An 18,484-nucleotide genomic window follows, 5' to 3' on the forward strand; every position below is an offset into this window, starting at 1 on the left:
CATGTCTAGTGTTCCCATATTTCCATCTTATCAAGATTATTGGGATTCACATACACCTTCAGCATTTGTACAGTTTCCTCAGGATACATCTCTGGGAGTATGACGTCAGCCCAGGAGTGTGCACAAGTTAATTGCTCTGGACACATGTTGTCAGGCAAGTTTCGTGGTGATGAGGGTGATTGCAAGTACAAATCAAATATGTTATTCTCTTGTAAATGTTCTTTTACTCTAATTGGACAGTAATATGTTTCTCTGGGCTTTATGGGTGACCACTGGGGCAGGACAAGAAACAGCCTTAGAGACCAAGTCTGAGAGACTAAGGTGCTAGTGCCTGGAACTGTCAGAAAACAGATTTTGCGATGATGATGGACTAGAACCCTCATACTCCATTTGCCAAATTTTCATGGAACCTGATCTGGGAGGAATCCTGAACATCAGGATGCCAACTGATGTTTGTTGAAGCTATCTACAGGAGGGGAGTGAGCACATGTGGAGTGGGAATACCCTTCATTCATGAAACAGAATTCCTCAGATGAAAAGGCTCAAGAACCACTGGCAACCAAGTAAGGCAATATGAAACTGCATTATATTATAAATCTGCTTTATTTAGCAATTACAAGTGAGGAAAGAGCAGAGGAAACATCACAGGGAGACAGGCCCTGTACATCACAGAACTAGCCACTTGTGCTTTCATGACCACAGTGAGGGAGGAACTCAACACTTGGAAGACGGGGACTCCCTGGGCCAGTGGGAGCCAGGGGCAGTGGCCCAGCTCTGGAGCAGCACCCAGGCAGCAACCTTCTGATGGTGAGCAGTGGGAGCTCAGGAGGAGCAGGTGTAGGCAGAGAGGAGGAAGGAGGGTGCTCAGCAACTTCAGTTCTAACTGAAGGAGTAAGAGAAGTAGGAAGCAGGAGAGAAGAAGCAACGTGAGGAGGGGACAATACAGCTGGAGAAGGGGCCTGAGACAACGTGGGACCGAGAGCCGGTGCCAGAAGTTCAGTGCTGGTAGCTCTTCCTGCTGGAGGTTGAGGTGGTGGTGTATTTGATGGTGGAACTGCCGCCCCCAGTGGAACTGAAGCCACTTCCAATGCCTCTGCCACTGCCAGAACTGAAGCCACCTCCAATGCCACTGCCATAGGAGTAGCTGCTGCCTCCGCCCAGGCCTACGCCACCGCCAACGCTGCTGGAGCCGCCATAGCCGCCGGAGACGGTGGACTGCACCACGGCTGTGGACGGGAGAGGGACAAGGACACACAAGACTCGGTGAGCTCATTCTGCCAGCCTGAGTCCAGTCAGAAGAATACAAGGGCAAGGGAGGGAGGCAAGGAAAAGTACTTACAGATGTTGACTTGTCCAACGCCTTCCCCACTCAGCCTAGGAGGAAGGAAAGACAGAGGGCATGAGACCTCAGAGAGCCACCGCTGGACCAGTGTGGGAAGCCTTGGTGTTGAGCATAGTCAGTGGGGTAAATGCTTTTAAATAGTCCTCTGAAAGTAGCAATTATGGCCACCACTAGAGTGCCTTAACCTTCTGACTTCCTGGACATCCTGGAGATGGACCCAGATGTTTAGAAGGTTGTGTGAATTACCCACCTGCACTCCTCGCCCTCCAGCAGCTTCCTGTAGGTGGCGATCTCCACGTCCAGGGCCAGCTTGACATTCATCAGCTCCTGGTACTCCTTCAGCAGCCGGGCCATGTCTTGCTTGGCCTTCTGCAGGGCATCCTCCAGACCAGCCAGCTTATTCTTGGCATCCTTGAGGGCCATTTCTCCACGCTGCTCAGCATCAGCAATGGCAGTCTGCAGGTTGGCGCACTACAGGGGGAACAGGCAGAATGAACTTGCAATGTAGGCTTCCAGAGGAGACTTACCGTGGTTCTTCTTTCCTGTTAAGGAATAGTCCTAGAGCCCAGAGTTCATGAATCTTTTTGTCCGGTCTTTGTCCATTCTGTAAACCTATCTAGTCTGGGAGCCACTTGAGAAAACCTATGCCTCTGTGTTAACCAGCCTGCATGAGGATGTGAGTGGCGACTGGTGGAAGTTACCACAGCAGACATGAGACTAGGGGACACTGGAAGAAATGGACTCACTGGTTTGTTTTGAATGTGACAGTTTTAGATAATTTCCTATGGATGCCAGACTAGCTTATACAAAATTATAAACATCCTCAGTGAGGTGATGAGTTTCATACCAAACTATCGAGAACTTGCCTTCCTTCCACCTCACATTGTCAGGCAACACTGACCTTCATCCTGTGTGTTTGCCCTACTTTCCTTATCACGATGAATCTTGAGCAGATTTGCAACATTCTTCCTCAGTTTCTGGCCTGCTCTTTTCTTTCCCAATTTGCTTCTTGTATTACCAAATTGACCATCTTATTGGGCAATCTCCTTTCAATGCCTCTAGACTATGTATTTACATCTCTGATCAGTCGGGATTGGTCCTGTCACGTGACTGTATCTTTCTCTAGTCTTTGCATGCATCTCTCCTAACCTGTGGGAACTCATTAAGGAGGAGCTGCGTGCCCTCTGCTCCCTGCAGTTCCCTCAGCGCCCAGGAATTTCCCAGTGATGGTGAGAGTGCCTGCTGGTCTACTAAGGAGACGATGATGCTTTTCTTCCCCACAGTCCCCCAGCGTACCTGCTTCTTGACGTGGTCGATCTCAGATCTCAGCCTCTGGATCATGCGGTTGATCTCAGAAATCTCCTGCTTGGTGTTGCGCAGGTCGTCGCCGTGTCTGCCCGCTGTGACCTGCAGCTCTTCGTACTGCAGTTCAGAGGGAGAGAAGGCGGTGTATATGGGCTTTAACATGCTAAAGGTGACTTTCACTTCTGAATCAGACATTCATTAAACTTGGGCTTAATGCCTTCTCTACCAGGGATTTTAGGAAGAGTTGACATTATAAGATCATTGGATATCGTACACCGATCTCAGGCCATCTTTGTTATGGGACCACTGCCTGTCTAGTTCTCTTTGGGACCAGCAAGGGTCTGTACTTTGTTTCTGAGCCAGCATCAGAGTGAAGGTAAAGCAGAGATCACTAGCTCTTTCTCTATGGTAGCTTTTTTCCTGCATTTGGTTTGACTTACAAGACTTGGACATAAATTCTGTAAATGTCTACTCTATGAGTGAAGGGAACACATCCTGTGAGAGGACTCCAGCTTCCTTGAAGTCGATTTCCCCATCGAGCCTGTAGCCTGGTTGGTCTTGAGAGAGGGGGCAGAGGGGTTCCTCAGCAGCTGCCAACTCACTGCTCACCTTGCTCTGGTACCAGGACTCAGCCTCAGCCCGGCTCCTCTGAGCGATCTCCTCATATTGGGCTTTGACTTCGGCGATGATGCTGTCCAGATCCAGGCTACGGTTGTTGTCCATGGAGAGGACCACAGAAGTGTCTGAGATGTGGGTTTGCATCTGAGCCAGTTCCTGCGGAACACGAGATCGTCAGATCATCTCTTCCTGTGACATTTACAGAGGGACCCACCCCAAGGTCTTGCACCCTTTGCAGAGCCCCACAGGGTAAATCCAAGGGGGTGGAGATGCTTACTGCGTCATAGAAGGCTCTCAAGAAGTTGATCTCATCTGTGAGGCTGTCTACCTTGGCTTGTAGTTCAACCTTATTCATGTAGGCAGCATCCACATCCTATGGAATAAGCCAACAGTTGAGTCAGCTGAGCTCTCCTTCCCAGTCTGCCCATCTTTTAGTCTCCCTACTATTCTCCTGTCTGATGTGGGCAGGGACCCCGTGTCCTCTCTTTCTGCAAACAAACATGAGCGCCTGACCTCAAGCAGCTCACCTTCTTCAGAGTGACAAATTCATTCTCTGCTGCTGTGCGCTTGTTGATTTCTTCTTCATATCTAGAATTAGAAAGGGATGAGGTGTAATTGAGCTGGTGGTGAAGATGATACTGAAAAGACAGCCTACTATCTAAACTTCCATATAATGGATACACCCAAATTGAGCTTTCCTGCCTGTGAGCCTGAAAGATGATTTTTTGAGTCCTTAAATATTTTCCTCTTTACTCTCCCCATCCACCTATAAGGCCCTTTTGTCTTCTGGGGTTTGCTTTTGGGCAATAATTGTGCTTTTCATGTCCGTGGACATGTTTTTCTAGGATTCATGCCCACAGCTGTCCTGGTCAATAGTCTTGAACTGTGCGCCTCAGGAAACTGAGCCCATGTCCCTCCTGGAACTCACTTATTCTTGAAGTCCTCCACCAGGTCCTGCATGCCCCTGAGCTCCGAGTCCAGGCGGCTTCTCTCCCCGAGGATACTGTCCAGCTGTCTCCTGAGGTTGTTGATGTACTGCTCGAACAGAGGCTCCAGGTTCTGCCTCACGGTCTTGGTGCCCTGCTCCTGGAGCAGGGTCCACTTGGTGTCCAGGACCTTGTTCTGCTGTTCCAGGAAGCGCACCTGGAGGAAGACAAGGTGGTTATTTGCCAGACAAAGGAAGGAAGCAAGAGATGTGAGTTATCAGGTCCCCAAGCAGGCCTGGTGGTCACGGCGATGCTGGGCCTCTACAGAGCATGTACAGAGGCTCAGGCTGACAGGTCTGCTCCCACAAACCGTTTCCTTGCCCCCCACAGATCTCACTGATGAAACCTACCCCTGAGTCTACTCCTCACCCTCTAAGTTGTGGAGCCTATGCGTGCCCTTCAACATTTCTTCTCTCTCTCTTAAAAAGTACAATTAGAATCTAGTTAAACTCACCAAGATGGTTAAAAGTAGTATTTCCCTATTATATTAGTCAAAGTTTCTTTTCTTTTCTTTTCTTTTTGAGGAAGATTCGCCCTGAGCCAACATCTGCTGCCAATCCTCCTCTTTTTGCTGAGGAAGACTGTCCTGAGCTAACATCCATGCCCATCTTCCTCTACTTTATACATGGGGCACCTGCCACAGCATGGTGTGCCAAACGGTGCCATGTCTGCACCCGGGATCCGAACTGGGGAACCCCGGGGTGCTGAAGCGGAACGTGCGCACTTAACGGCTGCGCCACCGGGCTGGCCCCTCAGTTTCTTTAAGATAGTACCTTAGTTAAAGGGATGTCAAACCTTTAGAACCTAACGATTAAATTCCTATCCACTTAATGAGTGGATTCCAATCTAACTTCCCGTTTAGTGCCTGAATCTAAAACAAACTCCCTTAATGGTCATATTCTGATTCTACTAGTTTAGTATTTCGATGGACATATGAATGCTTCTGAGTTCTTTTTTTCTAATCCACCAAGAAATTCTTTTCTTTTTGTTTTCTTTCCCTCTTATCCCTCTTGTCCAGAGCTCTAGCCAGTTTTCCATAGAATGTTCTTTTTAACCTCTTAGATTCTTCAGAAGCTAAAGCCAGCCCATCACATTCTCTCATTTCCCCATATCTGCTTCAAGGTTATCAACAGTTGAGAATTCTTCCTAGGCAGGAATGAGGGACGTTTAAGGGCTCAGTATCTCTAGAGCATGTCCATCACCTCCTGCCTGTGCTCAACATGGAGCCCACCTGGCATCCCAGGGGACACCTAGCCTGCATCCCCTTATCCTTCTCCCCTCGTCTCCTCCTGGTAGGACATTCATGGTTCTCTAGTGTGGGGACTCTGAAATCCTCCTGGAGGGCGGGTCCTCCTGGCTCACCTTGTCGATGAAGGAGGCGAACTTGTTGTTGAGGGTCTTGATCTGCTCCCGCTCCTCAGTCCTCACCCGCTGGATGGTGGGGTCGATTTGCAGGTTCAGAGGAGTGAGGAGGCTCTGGTTGACGGTGACCTCTTGGATGCCTCCAGGAGGGCACACAGGGAAGCCAGAGCCCCCATAGCCACCAACAAAGCCAGCGCCACCACCGAGCCCAAAGCCAGCACCAGCTCCACCGCCGAAACCAAATCCACTCCCGGCTCCACCTCCAAAGCCAAAGCCACCTCCAACTCTGCCACCATATCCGCCACTGATGGCACAGCTGCCCCCTCCGATGGAGATCCTCTTGGAGCCCCCCAGGTTATAGAGGCTGCGGCTGCCGAAGCCAGCTCCTCCACACACTCCACCGAGCCCGCCACTGCCCCTGGAGCGGGACACGGAGATGCTGCTGAAGCCAGAGCGGCCGGCCCCAGGGAGTCTGGCTGAGCCGGCGCTGAAGCCACGGTGGGTGATGGTTTGGCTCTTCCTGATGGATTTGCTAGACATGGTTCCTGAAGATGAGAAGGCTTTAGAAAGCGCGAGAGGCTGGAGGGTAGAGCTGAGGGGAGCAGATGTGTGAGCTGAGCTTCCCGGCAGCCGTTTATATAGGGTGAAAATGGGCTGGGCTCAGTGCTGGAAGGTGAGCTTGCACATTGGGAAGGGCTGGGCTTTACAAACAGTGAGATCACATCTGGATTGTTAGGAAAGTTATGAAATACGAAGATTGCATTTTTGGCTTCCTTCAGTCAGGGAAAATTTCTCCTGCCTTCCAGCCTTTACTTGATGTCTGTACAATAAGCCTATTGTCCATTCACTGAGCTCGGAGTTAGTCACCATCTATAATAGAGGTTCCACATGTCATTCTTGTGTGTCAGAAGGGACGAAGTGCTCTCCTGTCTACCTGTTGTTCCATCCAGCAGAGATGCTGCAGATGGAAGTACTGGACGGCATGTGCCTTGACAGAAAGATTCTCATCCTCTTCATTATGTATGAAGATTACTTATGACTTTTTTTCCCTAAAATTTCACACAGCTCGAGAAGTAGAATAACAACATAATGGGCCGCTGTGTACCTATCACCCAGCTTCACAATCTCTCACGGTCAAACTCATGTCTTCCACAGTCCCACCCAATTCCCTACCAACTCTGCATTATTTCAATGCAAATCCGGAGATCACATAATTTCTGTAGTAGAAAGTTCTATACTGAAGTCTAAATGACAGACTCTTAGAAAATATAACCAAATGCCATTTTTATGTCTTAAAAATTTATGTTCATTAAATCAACAAATGTCTATTTAATCTTCAAATTTGCTGTTGGCCTTATTTATCTTTTAGATTTCAGTTTTCCAACTCAGAATCCAAATAAGCTCCATACATGTTGTATTTTGGTGACCTATCTTTAAAATCATTTAAATCATTAGATGTCCCTTCATTTTTTTCATTGCAATTTATTTTTTATAAAAACCAGGTTATGTGGCTGCCCTGGTGGCGCGGTGGTTAAGTTTGAGTGCTTCACTTTGGCGGCCCTTGGTTCACAGGTTTGGATCCTGGGCACAGACCTAGTACTGCTCGTCATGCCACACTGTGGCGGCAGCATCCCACATAAAACAGAGGAAGATTGGCAACAGATGTTAGCTCAGGGCCAATCTTCCTCACAAAAAGAAAAACAAAAACAAAACCAGATTATTTGTCCTGTGCTGCTTTTCATTCTTTGGAGTTTTCTAATTGTGGACTCTCAGTGAGTCATAACACGCCACTGTGTCCTTCACATCCCTGTGTACTGAGAGCTCCACTAGAAGCTTACGAAGCTATATATTTAAACTTTCCAGATGCAGATGGAGAGGAATGCTTATTTATATATTGAATATTGTTACTTACACACTGATCTATACTTTAAAAAGTTAAATAAGTAACACGTGTTTAAGAAACAAAATACACACTGAAGGTCCTTCCCAAGCCACCCAATTCACACGTATGGAGGCGAGCAGAGTCCAGTTCCATGCGCATCCTCCTCAAATCACTTGGATATATTTCAGGGTTTTTCCTGAGGCAGGTGTGTGTGTGTGTGTGTGTGTTATATAAAATTTACATACATATATAGAATATTTTTTACATATATGTGTATAGTTTACTTGTATATATATATATGTCACACACATATATTCTCTGTTCCCACTACACTTGTGTTGTATCTGCTTTCTCCCCATATCTGTTTCTCTTGGTCTCTTCCACGCTGTGACTGCTCTTTCATGATTGCCGCTGTCCTCCACCTGCACCTGTGGGCCCGTTATTCCACACTCAGCAATGTGGTTTCCTCTTTGTGCTGTTTTCAATTTGGCCTTCATTTCTATGGTGGCTTTATTTTGGTTCTCTGCTCCTTTTCTGGGCTCTACAAGTTAATGTTTTTACCTTTCATTGTCTCAGTACATTACCCCTTTCTTCCCTCATTTTATCATGGTGCGTATCTCATTGAAGTTTTTGGTACTATTTTGTCGAGTCTTTTTCTGTTGAGTGTTTATTTTTTATTTTTTTGAGGAAGATTAGCCCTGAGCTAACTACTGCCAATCCTCCTCTTTTTTCTGAAGAAGACTGGCCCTGAGCTAACATCCATGCCCATCTTCTTCTACTTTATATGTGGGACGCCTACCACAGCATGGCTTTTACCAAGTGGTGCCATGTCCGCACCTGGGATCAGAACTGGCGAACCCCAGGACAACGAGAAGTGGAATGTGTGAACTTAACCACTGCGCCACCAGGCCAGCCCCCTGTTGAGTGTTTGCTATATGCCTTTTGTTTCTCCGATTCCCTGCATTTGTGTGTGTGTGTGTGTGTGTGTGAGGAAGATTGGCCCTGAGCTAACATCTGTAGCCAATCTTCCTCCTTTGGCTTGAGGAAGATTGTTGCTGAGCTAACATCTGTCCCAATCTTCCTCCATTTTGTGTGCAGGATGCTGCCACAACATGGCTTGACAAGCAGTGTGTAGGTCTGTGCCTGGGATCTGAACCTGAGAACCCCGGGCTGTTGAAGCAGAGTGCGTGAACTTGACCACTATGCCACCAGGCTGCCTACATTTTTTAATGTAAAATATCTTTTGTGGGTCCTGCAATGGTTCCTTTGTGACTCGTGCTCATCCTTGAATAAAGTGAGCAACTTCTGGGCCTGCCATTTGAAGAAAGTATTCTGGAGGAGGAGCCAAGGCCATATCCAGGCTAACAGGATTCTCCGTATGACACAGGGCTGTGTGAATAATTCTTTTACTCTTCAACTCAGCTAAACCAACAAAGATTGCTGCCTAGTGGCTCACAGTTCAGCTCAGCTTTCTTTGCTTCACTAACAAAATGCTGACATTGGCCTTGACTCTGATTCGTTATTTAACCCTGCCTTCACTGTTTCTAGAAACTTCATGACAAATGGGGTCCTGCTTCCAGCCAACACACCCAGCTCTGACTGGTGCAAACAAGTGATTCTTGGATTTGCGCCTGAGGACCTGTCCTTTCCGCTGACTGGTGGGAGTTCCATGAGTCAGCAGAGGCCAGTGTGGTGACTCTCAGTGTCAGCTTGTGTGGTGCTCCTTGTGGTCGCCATGTTGTTTGGTTTGATTTGTCTGTGAGAATGTTCTTCCCTGGGTTCTTCTGAGATCTGCAGCTGAGGGCAAACACCTAACCATTGTGTTAGTATGTCTCTGTTTCTGTGAGAATATCCCTCTAGTTTTTTGGTTTGGGGATTGAAGATCTGTTTATTTTGGTGGTTGAGAGTGGAGTTTACCTTTGTTTCTTGTCTTCTTGCCACTTTTAGGTAATTTCTGAGAAGAGGGAAATGCCTCCTTTTCCTCCGTTAGGTTATATTCAGAACTCTCCTGTCTGTATATTTATATTAAAATATCATATTAATTAAAATATTAACTGAGTAACTTAAATTAGAAATATTATTTTTTCCTCTCTCACATTTTATGAAACAATTTCATTCAATGCAGCTGTCATTGTTCTCAGGGCCTCGCCCCTTCTTAGAGCCGTATTGTGTGTCACCTGAAAGATTTCTGCGGCACGTTGTCTTTACCATGCTGTAGATTTACATTCACCAGAAGTGTAATCCAGAAATACATCTGTGCTCTCCTCAGCATAAAAATCGACTTTACTGCTTAAACAAAATGTGTATCATTGAAACTTTCAAATAGATGCGGTGAAAGACAAGAGTATATAAACCACCATTTACCGATCACCCGTGAAATGATTATCAATATTTTCTGATAATTGTTTCTTCTAATTTCCCTGCTTTTCACATCTAAATCCTCTACTTCTTTGTTGAAGCATCTTAAAGGGAATCCAGACATGAAGTCATTTCATAGTAAATATTTGCATGCTTGTCTAAGTAATAATGACTTTTTAATCTAAGTGCAGAACTATATTATATCTATCATAATCAACAACCATTTCCTAATGAAATTAAAAACCAGCTATGTTCAAATTTCTGTGATTATCTCTAAGATGTCTTTTTCCTGGTTTTTCTTGAGGCAACATCCTAACTAGGTCACACAGTGCATGTCACTGCTATGTCTCTTCAGGTTCGTTATTCTTAACAGCTTCCTTCCTATTTTTTCATACCATTGATTTGTGGAGAAGATGTTTTTTCTATAGAATGGCTGTGTTCTGGATTTGGCTCATTGGTTCCTCTTGGTGCCACATAACTTCTTCTATGCCTGGTTTTCCTACGTACTAGTGGATGTATTAGAGTTGACTGGACTTCGTTCCGTTGTTTCAGGCAAGAGTGCCTACTAGCTGGTGCTCTGTACTCCCTATTGCATCGTATCATGAGGTACATAATGCTAGTTGCCCAGTGTTTAGTGATGTTAAGACTGACCAGGGAATTTCTGTGATTTCTGCCCTATCCCTCCATTAAACAGTACATAGTAAAAGTTCATCTAAGATTTTAGTATCCATTGATAAATTTCCAGATGGATTGTTTCATTAGGGATTGCAAAATGGCAACTTTCTGATTTTACCATCCTGTGTCTGTGTTTATTGGCTCAGAGTTGTCTATGAAGAAAGACTTCTCATCGTTTACTTTTTAGGTAACCTAATATTTAATTCCTACAAGACAATCAGAATAAGTGCTTGATTCTTTCCCTTTATTTGCCACTTTTCAATGTAATGGATTGGGACTCTAGCAATTTCTGAAGGTAATCAGGAAGTGTTTTGTTTGGTTATTTCTTTTGTGTTTTGTTTTTGGTATAATTATAAATTCATAGTTTTTTAAAAAATACATTAGATATGTTTCAGTCCATTGCCGCCATTAATCCTTTTGGTGCTTAAATTGTCCCATTTTAGGCCAATGGGAGCTCTTCAGATTGACTTCTGTGTCCCCTGGATGGGCCCCTGTTCGCTTTGAAAGCTTCTCTGTTTCTGGGACGAGATGTCTCAAGCGTACCTTGTCCTTATCGTGGAGCAGACATGGAATCAGCTGTAGCTCCGAGCAGCTCTGGGTCCTTTTAATGGGAACTGATATTCCTAAACTAGAATTTGGATGCTAGAGTGCTCATTGTTATTGGGTTGTCTTTGCTTTGAAGTGTTTTCAGGGGACAGAGCTAGGAAAAAGTCAACATATATTTAAAAAAACCAAATCAGAAGTTTATACTGATATTTCCAATTCAAATAGAAGATGACAGGCTGATTTTTTTACCTGTATTTATTTTTTCTCACACTGAAAAGCTTGGCTCTGAATGACACAAGCCTGTTACTTATTTGCTTTATCCTGGAACATACCTATGATAGTATCAAAACATCAATACCAACATTACTGTTAAAAATAGGTCTACTGAATGCAGTTTATGATTTCTTTGAGGCTACTTTAATTCTAGGATATATCCTACTAGGGATGTAAATTAAATCAAGTATTTTAAAGTCACTTAAAATAACATTTTTCTCTGTACGGTTTCAGTACCAGTTGACCTAGAGCTTATTTCATCTGTTTTCCATTTGGGGGATGGCTTTCTTGTTCCTTTTGATTTTCAAAAAATTTTGTAAAGCCCTTATGTGGTTCCAAAGTAAAAAAAAACAACAACAACTTCCATTCGCAGAAGACTTACTGCCTTCCGCTTCTCCTGCCTTCTCCCTGGCTCCCCCACGCCAGCCCCAGCCTGACAGGGAATCATTCTTATTAGGTCTGGCTTATCCTTACAATCCTTACTTTTAAAAACATACAAGCAAACACGTCTCTATATGTTTATATTCCTCCTTCTTGCTGACTCAAAATTAAATATTCTATAAATGCTGTTTTCTGCCACTGGCTTTTGTCATTAAAATAAAAATATACATTTTTTTAGAAAAATACTAAATAAATAAATATGCATGTTACTGCTTTTCAGAGTGCTCTTTAGAAGGTGTGTCTACTATTCACCTACTTGATGGACATTTATTGAGGGTCTCTATATGCCAGTATGGTTTTAGGTATGGCTGAAGATGAAGACCCCATGCTTCGGAGTTTACATTCCGGGGTGGGGCGAAATTGTCAATTAACTGACGAATATACAAAAAATGTGGTGAGTGACAAGTACGCCCTAACTCAATAAGTGTGTAGTCTGACAAAGTGAGATTCATTGACTCATTGTAATGAGGGAGATCACAGACAGAGGAACTGCGGGTGTATCTGCAAACACAGGGAAAGGCAGAGTCATTAGAGGATTTGGGGAAGGGAGGAGTCTAGGCAAAATTTAAAAGAAGCCTTATTTTGATGCTTCAAAGCAAAGTGCTGTGTGAAAAGGTCAGTCAACACCAGGTTACGTGCACAGTGGACTCATGGTCCTGTTTCTTTGGAAACAGGAAAGTTAAGCTAGATGTGGATGTCCAGAGACTTTTTATCTGAAGCTCTGTGCCTGGCTTGGAAATTGAGATTGCCTCTCTGTGTCAAAGCGACTTAGGTCCGCCAGGTCCAGGGCGTTTCATTTCTTACTGATATAATTTCAAGCAGTAAAATTTCTGAGCCCACGTTTTTAGACAATAAAGTTTGTCGGTGACTAAGAGAGCAGCTGTCATTCAAAGAAGGTGGTTTCATAGAACTTTGCAGCCGTAACTTACCTTTAGGAAAAAATTGTTTTCTGTTAACTTCACAGCTGGCTTTATCTCTGTTATTCCAGTGTGATATACGGCAGGGCATTGTTACACAGTCCGGGGTTTTGGTTTTTAACTTTCTTCAAGTGCTACGAAGAAAAATTAGGCAAAGGGAATGGAGATTTAGAAAAAGGGGATGGAGGAAGATGTTCATGAGCATCCAGATAAATTCTAGGCTGGAGATTAAAACAGAAGTGGGAAGTAAGGTCCTCTGTTATTACAATTGATGGAGAAGAGTTTCTTAAGTGAGAGGAGCACAGATACAGATGACAGTGGCCTTAGAGTAGGGGCTGCTACAGGAGCATGAGGAGATTGGGGACAGTAAGAGTGTTGGGGGAAACGGTGCCTCCGAGTGGGCTCCCCTCTAATCCTAAAGAGGGTGGTTTTTCTGCCCCACCCCCACTTGCTAGTGCCAAAGGGAGAGGCTGCTAGACAAAGTCACAGGTCTTGGTTCTCGGCTCTAGACAGGTTTCGGTGAAACAGCTCAACCTCAGTCAGAGCTCAGACTCTGTTTGGTTTGGAGAAGATGGAGTGTGGCACTCGGAAGGGGAGAGCTCCTGCTTCCTGATCATCAGCTAGAATCCCTGCTGTGTCACCTAGGGTCCCAGGAGGAAGCAGAATGCTCTCCAAAGAACGCTGATTAAGGGACTACTAGAGAAGTCAAAGGAAGAAACAAGGGCTGTCAGGTCTCCAAAAACACGCACAGAGAACACATGCTCGAGAGGTGAGGAGAGGAAGAGATGAGAAAGGAAATGGTGCCCCTGGAGTCCAGTAAGTGACAGCGTTGAGGAGAAGGGACTGCCCCACAGGAGTCATGGTCAAAGAGGGATACAGCTACTACCAGAGGTGGACACCTTTGTCCTCCCATCTTTGGATCTACCGCCAGCTTTTCTTAAGGCCACAACAATGAAGAGTTAGCTGGCAAGGAAGTCCATGGGGATTGCCCCCTGGGGCGCGGAGCAGGGCAGGGAAGAGCAGCCTACTCTCAGCACGTCTTTGAAGCATTTCCTCCCTGACTGTGATGATCCTGCTGCTCCCACTGTGAGACGTGATTCCATGCATTGGGGTGTGCTTAGGATTCTAGCCAATGTGTCTAGAATGTACACTGGATGGCTCACAAGTGATCATGCTGGATCACAGAAGATTCAGGCAAGGTGAACTTTGGATATGGCTTCTAACTAGCAATAAATTCTTCTACTTGAGGATGTTATTGAAAAGGTGTATTTCCTGTCTTTTCCAGATACACAGACTCAGTACTGGAGAAGGCAATTGGCTAGCCTCCTTAGGTGTCCAAGCCAGTATCCAACCACCATTGGTACAGAGCACTCCTTCCTTGCCTCAAAAACAAGCTTTTTTGCTGTTGCAAAAGAAATCTTCTCCTTCCATTCAGTCTTCAGTGGGCAAAGGAATGCAACCCAATGTTTCACCCTCATGGGCCTTGGGTCTAGAGACTGACTCTTCTCTCCCTTTGTCTCAAAAAGTGTAACCATCTCTAATCTCAGATGTCCTATAATTATGACATCATCAGGAAAACTCTTTTTTCCTTTCTTTTGAAATAACTTTTTCGTGATGAATGTAACACATGTTCAACATTAAAAAATTCAGAAAGTCATGCAATTTAAAACAAATACAGGTTACTTGGGTCTACACCAACTTGAGACAACCAGTATTATTGTTTTAGCACTTGTCCTTCAAGTATTTCTCTCTCTCTCTCTCAGTTGTTTTATAATTTTGTTTACAAAATTAGTGTTAGTTAAACACACAGATGTCACCTTGAGCCCCACACCTTAAGCGCTTTTTGTAATAAACTTTTTATTTTAGAATTGTTTTAGATTTACAAAAAAATGTGAAGACAGCACAGAGGTCCTCTACACTCTGCACATCCAGTTTCTCCTATTATGAATTCTTCACGTTAGTGTGCTACACCTGTCACAATTAAGGAACCAATATAAATATATTATTACCGACTGGTCCATACCTCGTTCTGATTTCCTTAGCTTTCACCCAGGGGCCTTTTTTGTGTTCCAGGACCTCATCCAGGATGTTACATTACATTTGGCCATCATGCCTCCTTAGACTCCTCTTGGTTGAGACAGTTTGTCTGGCTTTCCTTGTTTTGATGACCTTGAAAGTTTTGACGAACCGTGGCCAGGTAGTTTGTAAATGTCCACAATTGGGCTTTCTCTGACGTTTTCTCAGGATTAGACTGGAGTTATGGGGTTTTGAAAGGAAGACCACAGAGGAAATGTGCCCTTCTCATCACATCATATGAAGGGTACATGCTATCAACATGACTTATCGCTGTTGATGTTAACCTTGATCAACCGGCTGAGGAAGTGTTTGTCAGATTTCAATACCGTAAAATTATTCTCCACCCCCTTTTCACACTGTACTCTTTGGAAGGAAGTCATTACACACAGCCCACAGTTAAGGGGGAGGAGTTTTTCTCTACCTCTCGAGGGGGGGTGCACCTATGTAAATAGTTGGGAATTCTTCTGCATGAGAGTTGTCTTTCTTCCCTCATTAATTTATTTATTCAATCATTTATTCATATGAATATAGGCTCATGAACATTTATTTTGTACTTTGGGTTATATTCCAATTCTTTCTCCTTTCCTTCCTTCCTTCCAGGCTCAAATTGTTCGAGTTTGGCCATTGGGAGCTCTCTCAGTGGGCTTTCTGATGATTTCCTTCTTTTTTGGCACTGAAAGCTGCTCTAGGATCATATGTTCCCATCGCAGTCCTAAATCGCTCATTTCTCCAAGGAGCCTTTTTCATTTCTAATAGTGTTAGTCAGGGTTCTCCAGAGAAATAGAACCAAGAGAAGACAGATGCATATATAGCATATATATATTTGTTTATGTATTTATTATAGATTTATTATATATAATTTACATAATTCTACAGTGTGTAATGTAAATTTATTATATATAACACATAATTGTATTTAATAAATCAACAAACAATTGTATATATGCTATATATATAATCATGAGCCAATTCCTTATAGGAAACGTTTTTTCACATATATATGTCAGAAATTTTGTTTATATATACATATATGCACACACACAAACAAACACAAAAAGAGATTTATTATAACGAATTTGATCATGTGATTTGGAGGCTGGCAAGTGCAAAATCTGCAGGACTGACATCCCAGATCAAGTCCGAGGACCAGCAGGCTTTTGCAGAGCTGGGAAGTGCCAGCGTCCCAGTCGGAAGAGAGTCCGGTGAGAGGATTCTGTCTTTTAGTGGAGGGTCAGCGTTTTTGTTCTGTTTAGACTTCCAATTGATCAGATGAGGCCCACCTATATCATGATGGGCAACCTACTTTACTCACGCTACCAATTTAAACGTTAATCTTATCTAAAAACATCCCCACAGAAACACCCAGAATAATTTTTAACTAAATACCTGGGCACCTTCCCAGTCAAGTTGATGCGTAAAATTAATCATCACACTAATATTGGGTAATGGTATTTGAAACCAAGATTGGGCTGTAAGATGTGCTCATTGCCATTCAGGTGTCATTGTTTCTAGGCACCATTAGGTAATAGAGCAAAAATATATGTGTCTATTCCAGCCCCTGTATATACATACATATATGAATATTACCATATGGAACCACCTGTATCTATATCAAACCAAAACATAAGTTCATGCTGACGTCTACAGCTCTAATTCATTACTGTAAGGATCATTTTAGCTTCTCTTTTGCTTATCTGTCACCTCACACACCAACAGTGATAAACCTGGCTCCAACCATCTGCCAACCTTTTACTTAATTTTTCAATCTCAGTATATGTGTATAGTGGCTTCAGAATTATGAGACCATCTCCCCATGGGAAACAACCTTGTCAGCTAGAGTGCAGTGTTAATGTACAGGCCTTTTAGTCTTATAGACTCCACTCATTTCCAGAGCTACTTAGGTCAGCCTTTTAACCCCTATCCACTTCAGTGAGGTCGTTTCATACATTTGTAATACAGATAGATTCTTTTCTTTACATTCTATATTTCTTTTTCTTTTTAAAGATTGGCACCTGAGCTAACAACTGTATCCAATCTTCTTCTTCTTTTTTTTTCCTGCTTTTTTCTCCCCAAATCCCCCCAGCACATAGTTACATATTTTAGTCGTGGGTCCTTCTAGTTGTGGTCTGGGGGACACCACCTCAACATGGCCTAACGAGTGGTGCTATGTCCGCGCCAAGGATCCGAACCCTGGGCCGCCGAAGCGGAGCACGCACTTAACCACTCGGCCATGGGTCCGGCCCCTACATTCTACGTTTCCATACTGGGTTCTCTCAACCACATAAATTTTTTAAAAATTTCAAATGATAAAGTTTACTCTGTGCTACAAAATTCTATGACTTTTAATAAATGCAGTGTCATGAATTCACCTTTACAGTATCACACAGAAGAGCTTCACCAACCTGAGAAAATCCCCCTGTGCATCACTTATGTAACCTTGCAGAGGTCTTTTGCCTTTCTGTACAAACTTCACAATCAACTTGTTGGTATCTATGAAAGAACTTGCTGAAATTTCAATTGAGATGGTGTTGAATCTATATATCAATTTGGCAAGAATTGACATCTTAGTGATATTGAACCTTCCAGCCCGTGAATATGAACTATCTATTCACATATTTACACCTTTGATTTCTTTCATCAGTATTTTATAATTTTCCACTTATAAATTCTCTATGTATTTTGTTAGATTTATGTGTAAGTATTTCATCTTTTGCTTTTATCATAAATGGTGCTGTGTTCTTCATTGCTGGTATTTCAGTTCCTCAACTGCTGGAAAACAGCTGACCTTTGCATAGTAATCTTACATCCTGTGACTTTGCTGTACTGGATTGTTCATTCCAGGGAGTTTTGGAAAGCATCTTTCAGATTTTCAACAGTGACTATCATGTCATCTGAGAATAAAGACGGTTGTATTTCTTCCTTTCTAAATCTAGTATAACTTTCTTGCTTTCTCTCATCTTATTGCAATACTTAGCACTTCCAGCACAATGTTGAATAAAAGCGGAGGGAGAGCACATGCTTGTCTTGTTCTCAGTCTCAGAAGAAAGGGGTCCAGTCTCTCACCGGTAGGTGTGATGTAAGCTATAGGATTTTTTTTGGTATGTTCTTCATTGAGATGAGAGAGTTGCTATCTATTTCTTGTTTACTGAGAGTTTTTAAAAAAATTATGAGTGGATGTTGGATTATAATTTTTTTTCTGCATTAATTAATATTATCATATTTTTTTTTCTCTTGAGTCTTCTGATATGGTGGATTGCATTGACTGACTTGGAATGTCGAACCTGCCTTATGTATCTGGAATAAATCTCACTTGATTGTGGTATATAATTTCTTTTTACATTGTAGGATTCAATTTGATGCTATTTTGTTGAGCATTTCCTGTCTATGTTCATAAGAGGTATTGGACTGCAGACTTCCTTTCCTCAATGTCTTTGTCTAGTTTTGGTGCTGGAGTGATGCTGACCTAGAATAAGTTAGAAAGTGTTCCTCCTGCTTCTATTTTCTGGAAGAGATTGGCAAGAATTAGCATCATTTCCTTTTTAAATGTTTGGTAGAAAAATCAATGAAAATATCTGGGCTTCGTGCTTCCTTTTTTGGAAGGTCATATTTTACTGATTCAATTTCTTTAACTGAGATACAGGGCTATTCTGAGTATCTATTTCTCCTAGTGTAAGTTGTGCTAGTTTTGTGTCTTTCTAATTTG

At 43.4% G+C, this 18,484-nt stretch overlaps 1 protein-coding gene across 1 annotated transcript; it reads right to left on the reverse strand.

Annotated features, from left to right (window-relative positions):
• Positions 1-584: 584 nt before the first annotated feature.
• Positions 585-6,226, reverse strand: KRT6B (keratin 6B). Its single transcript, NM_001346137.1, is given in 9 exon segments — positions 585-1,226; positions 1,340-1,374; positions 1,593-1,813; positions 2,639-2,764; positions 3,257-3,421; positions 3,543-3,638; positions 3,793-3,853; positions 4,194-4,408; positions 5,614-6,226. Coding segments are annotated over 9 exon segments (1,689 nt in total). The 5' UTR covers positions 6,154-6,226; the 3' UTR covers positions 585-996.
• Between the last annotated feature and the right edge of the window lie 12,258 nt (positions 6,227-18,484).

The sequence above is a fragment of the Equus caballus genome, chromosome 6 (genome assembly GCF_041296265.1).
Source record: "Equus caballus isolate H_3958 breed thoroughbred chromosome 6, TB-T2T, whole genome shotgun sequence".
NCBI lineage: Eukaryota > Metazoa > Chordata > Mammalia > Perissodactyla > Equidae > Equus > Equus caballus.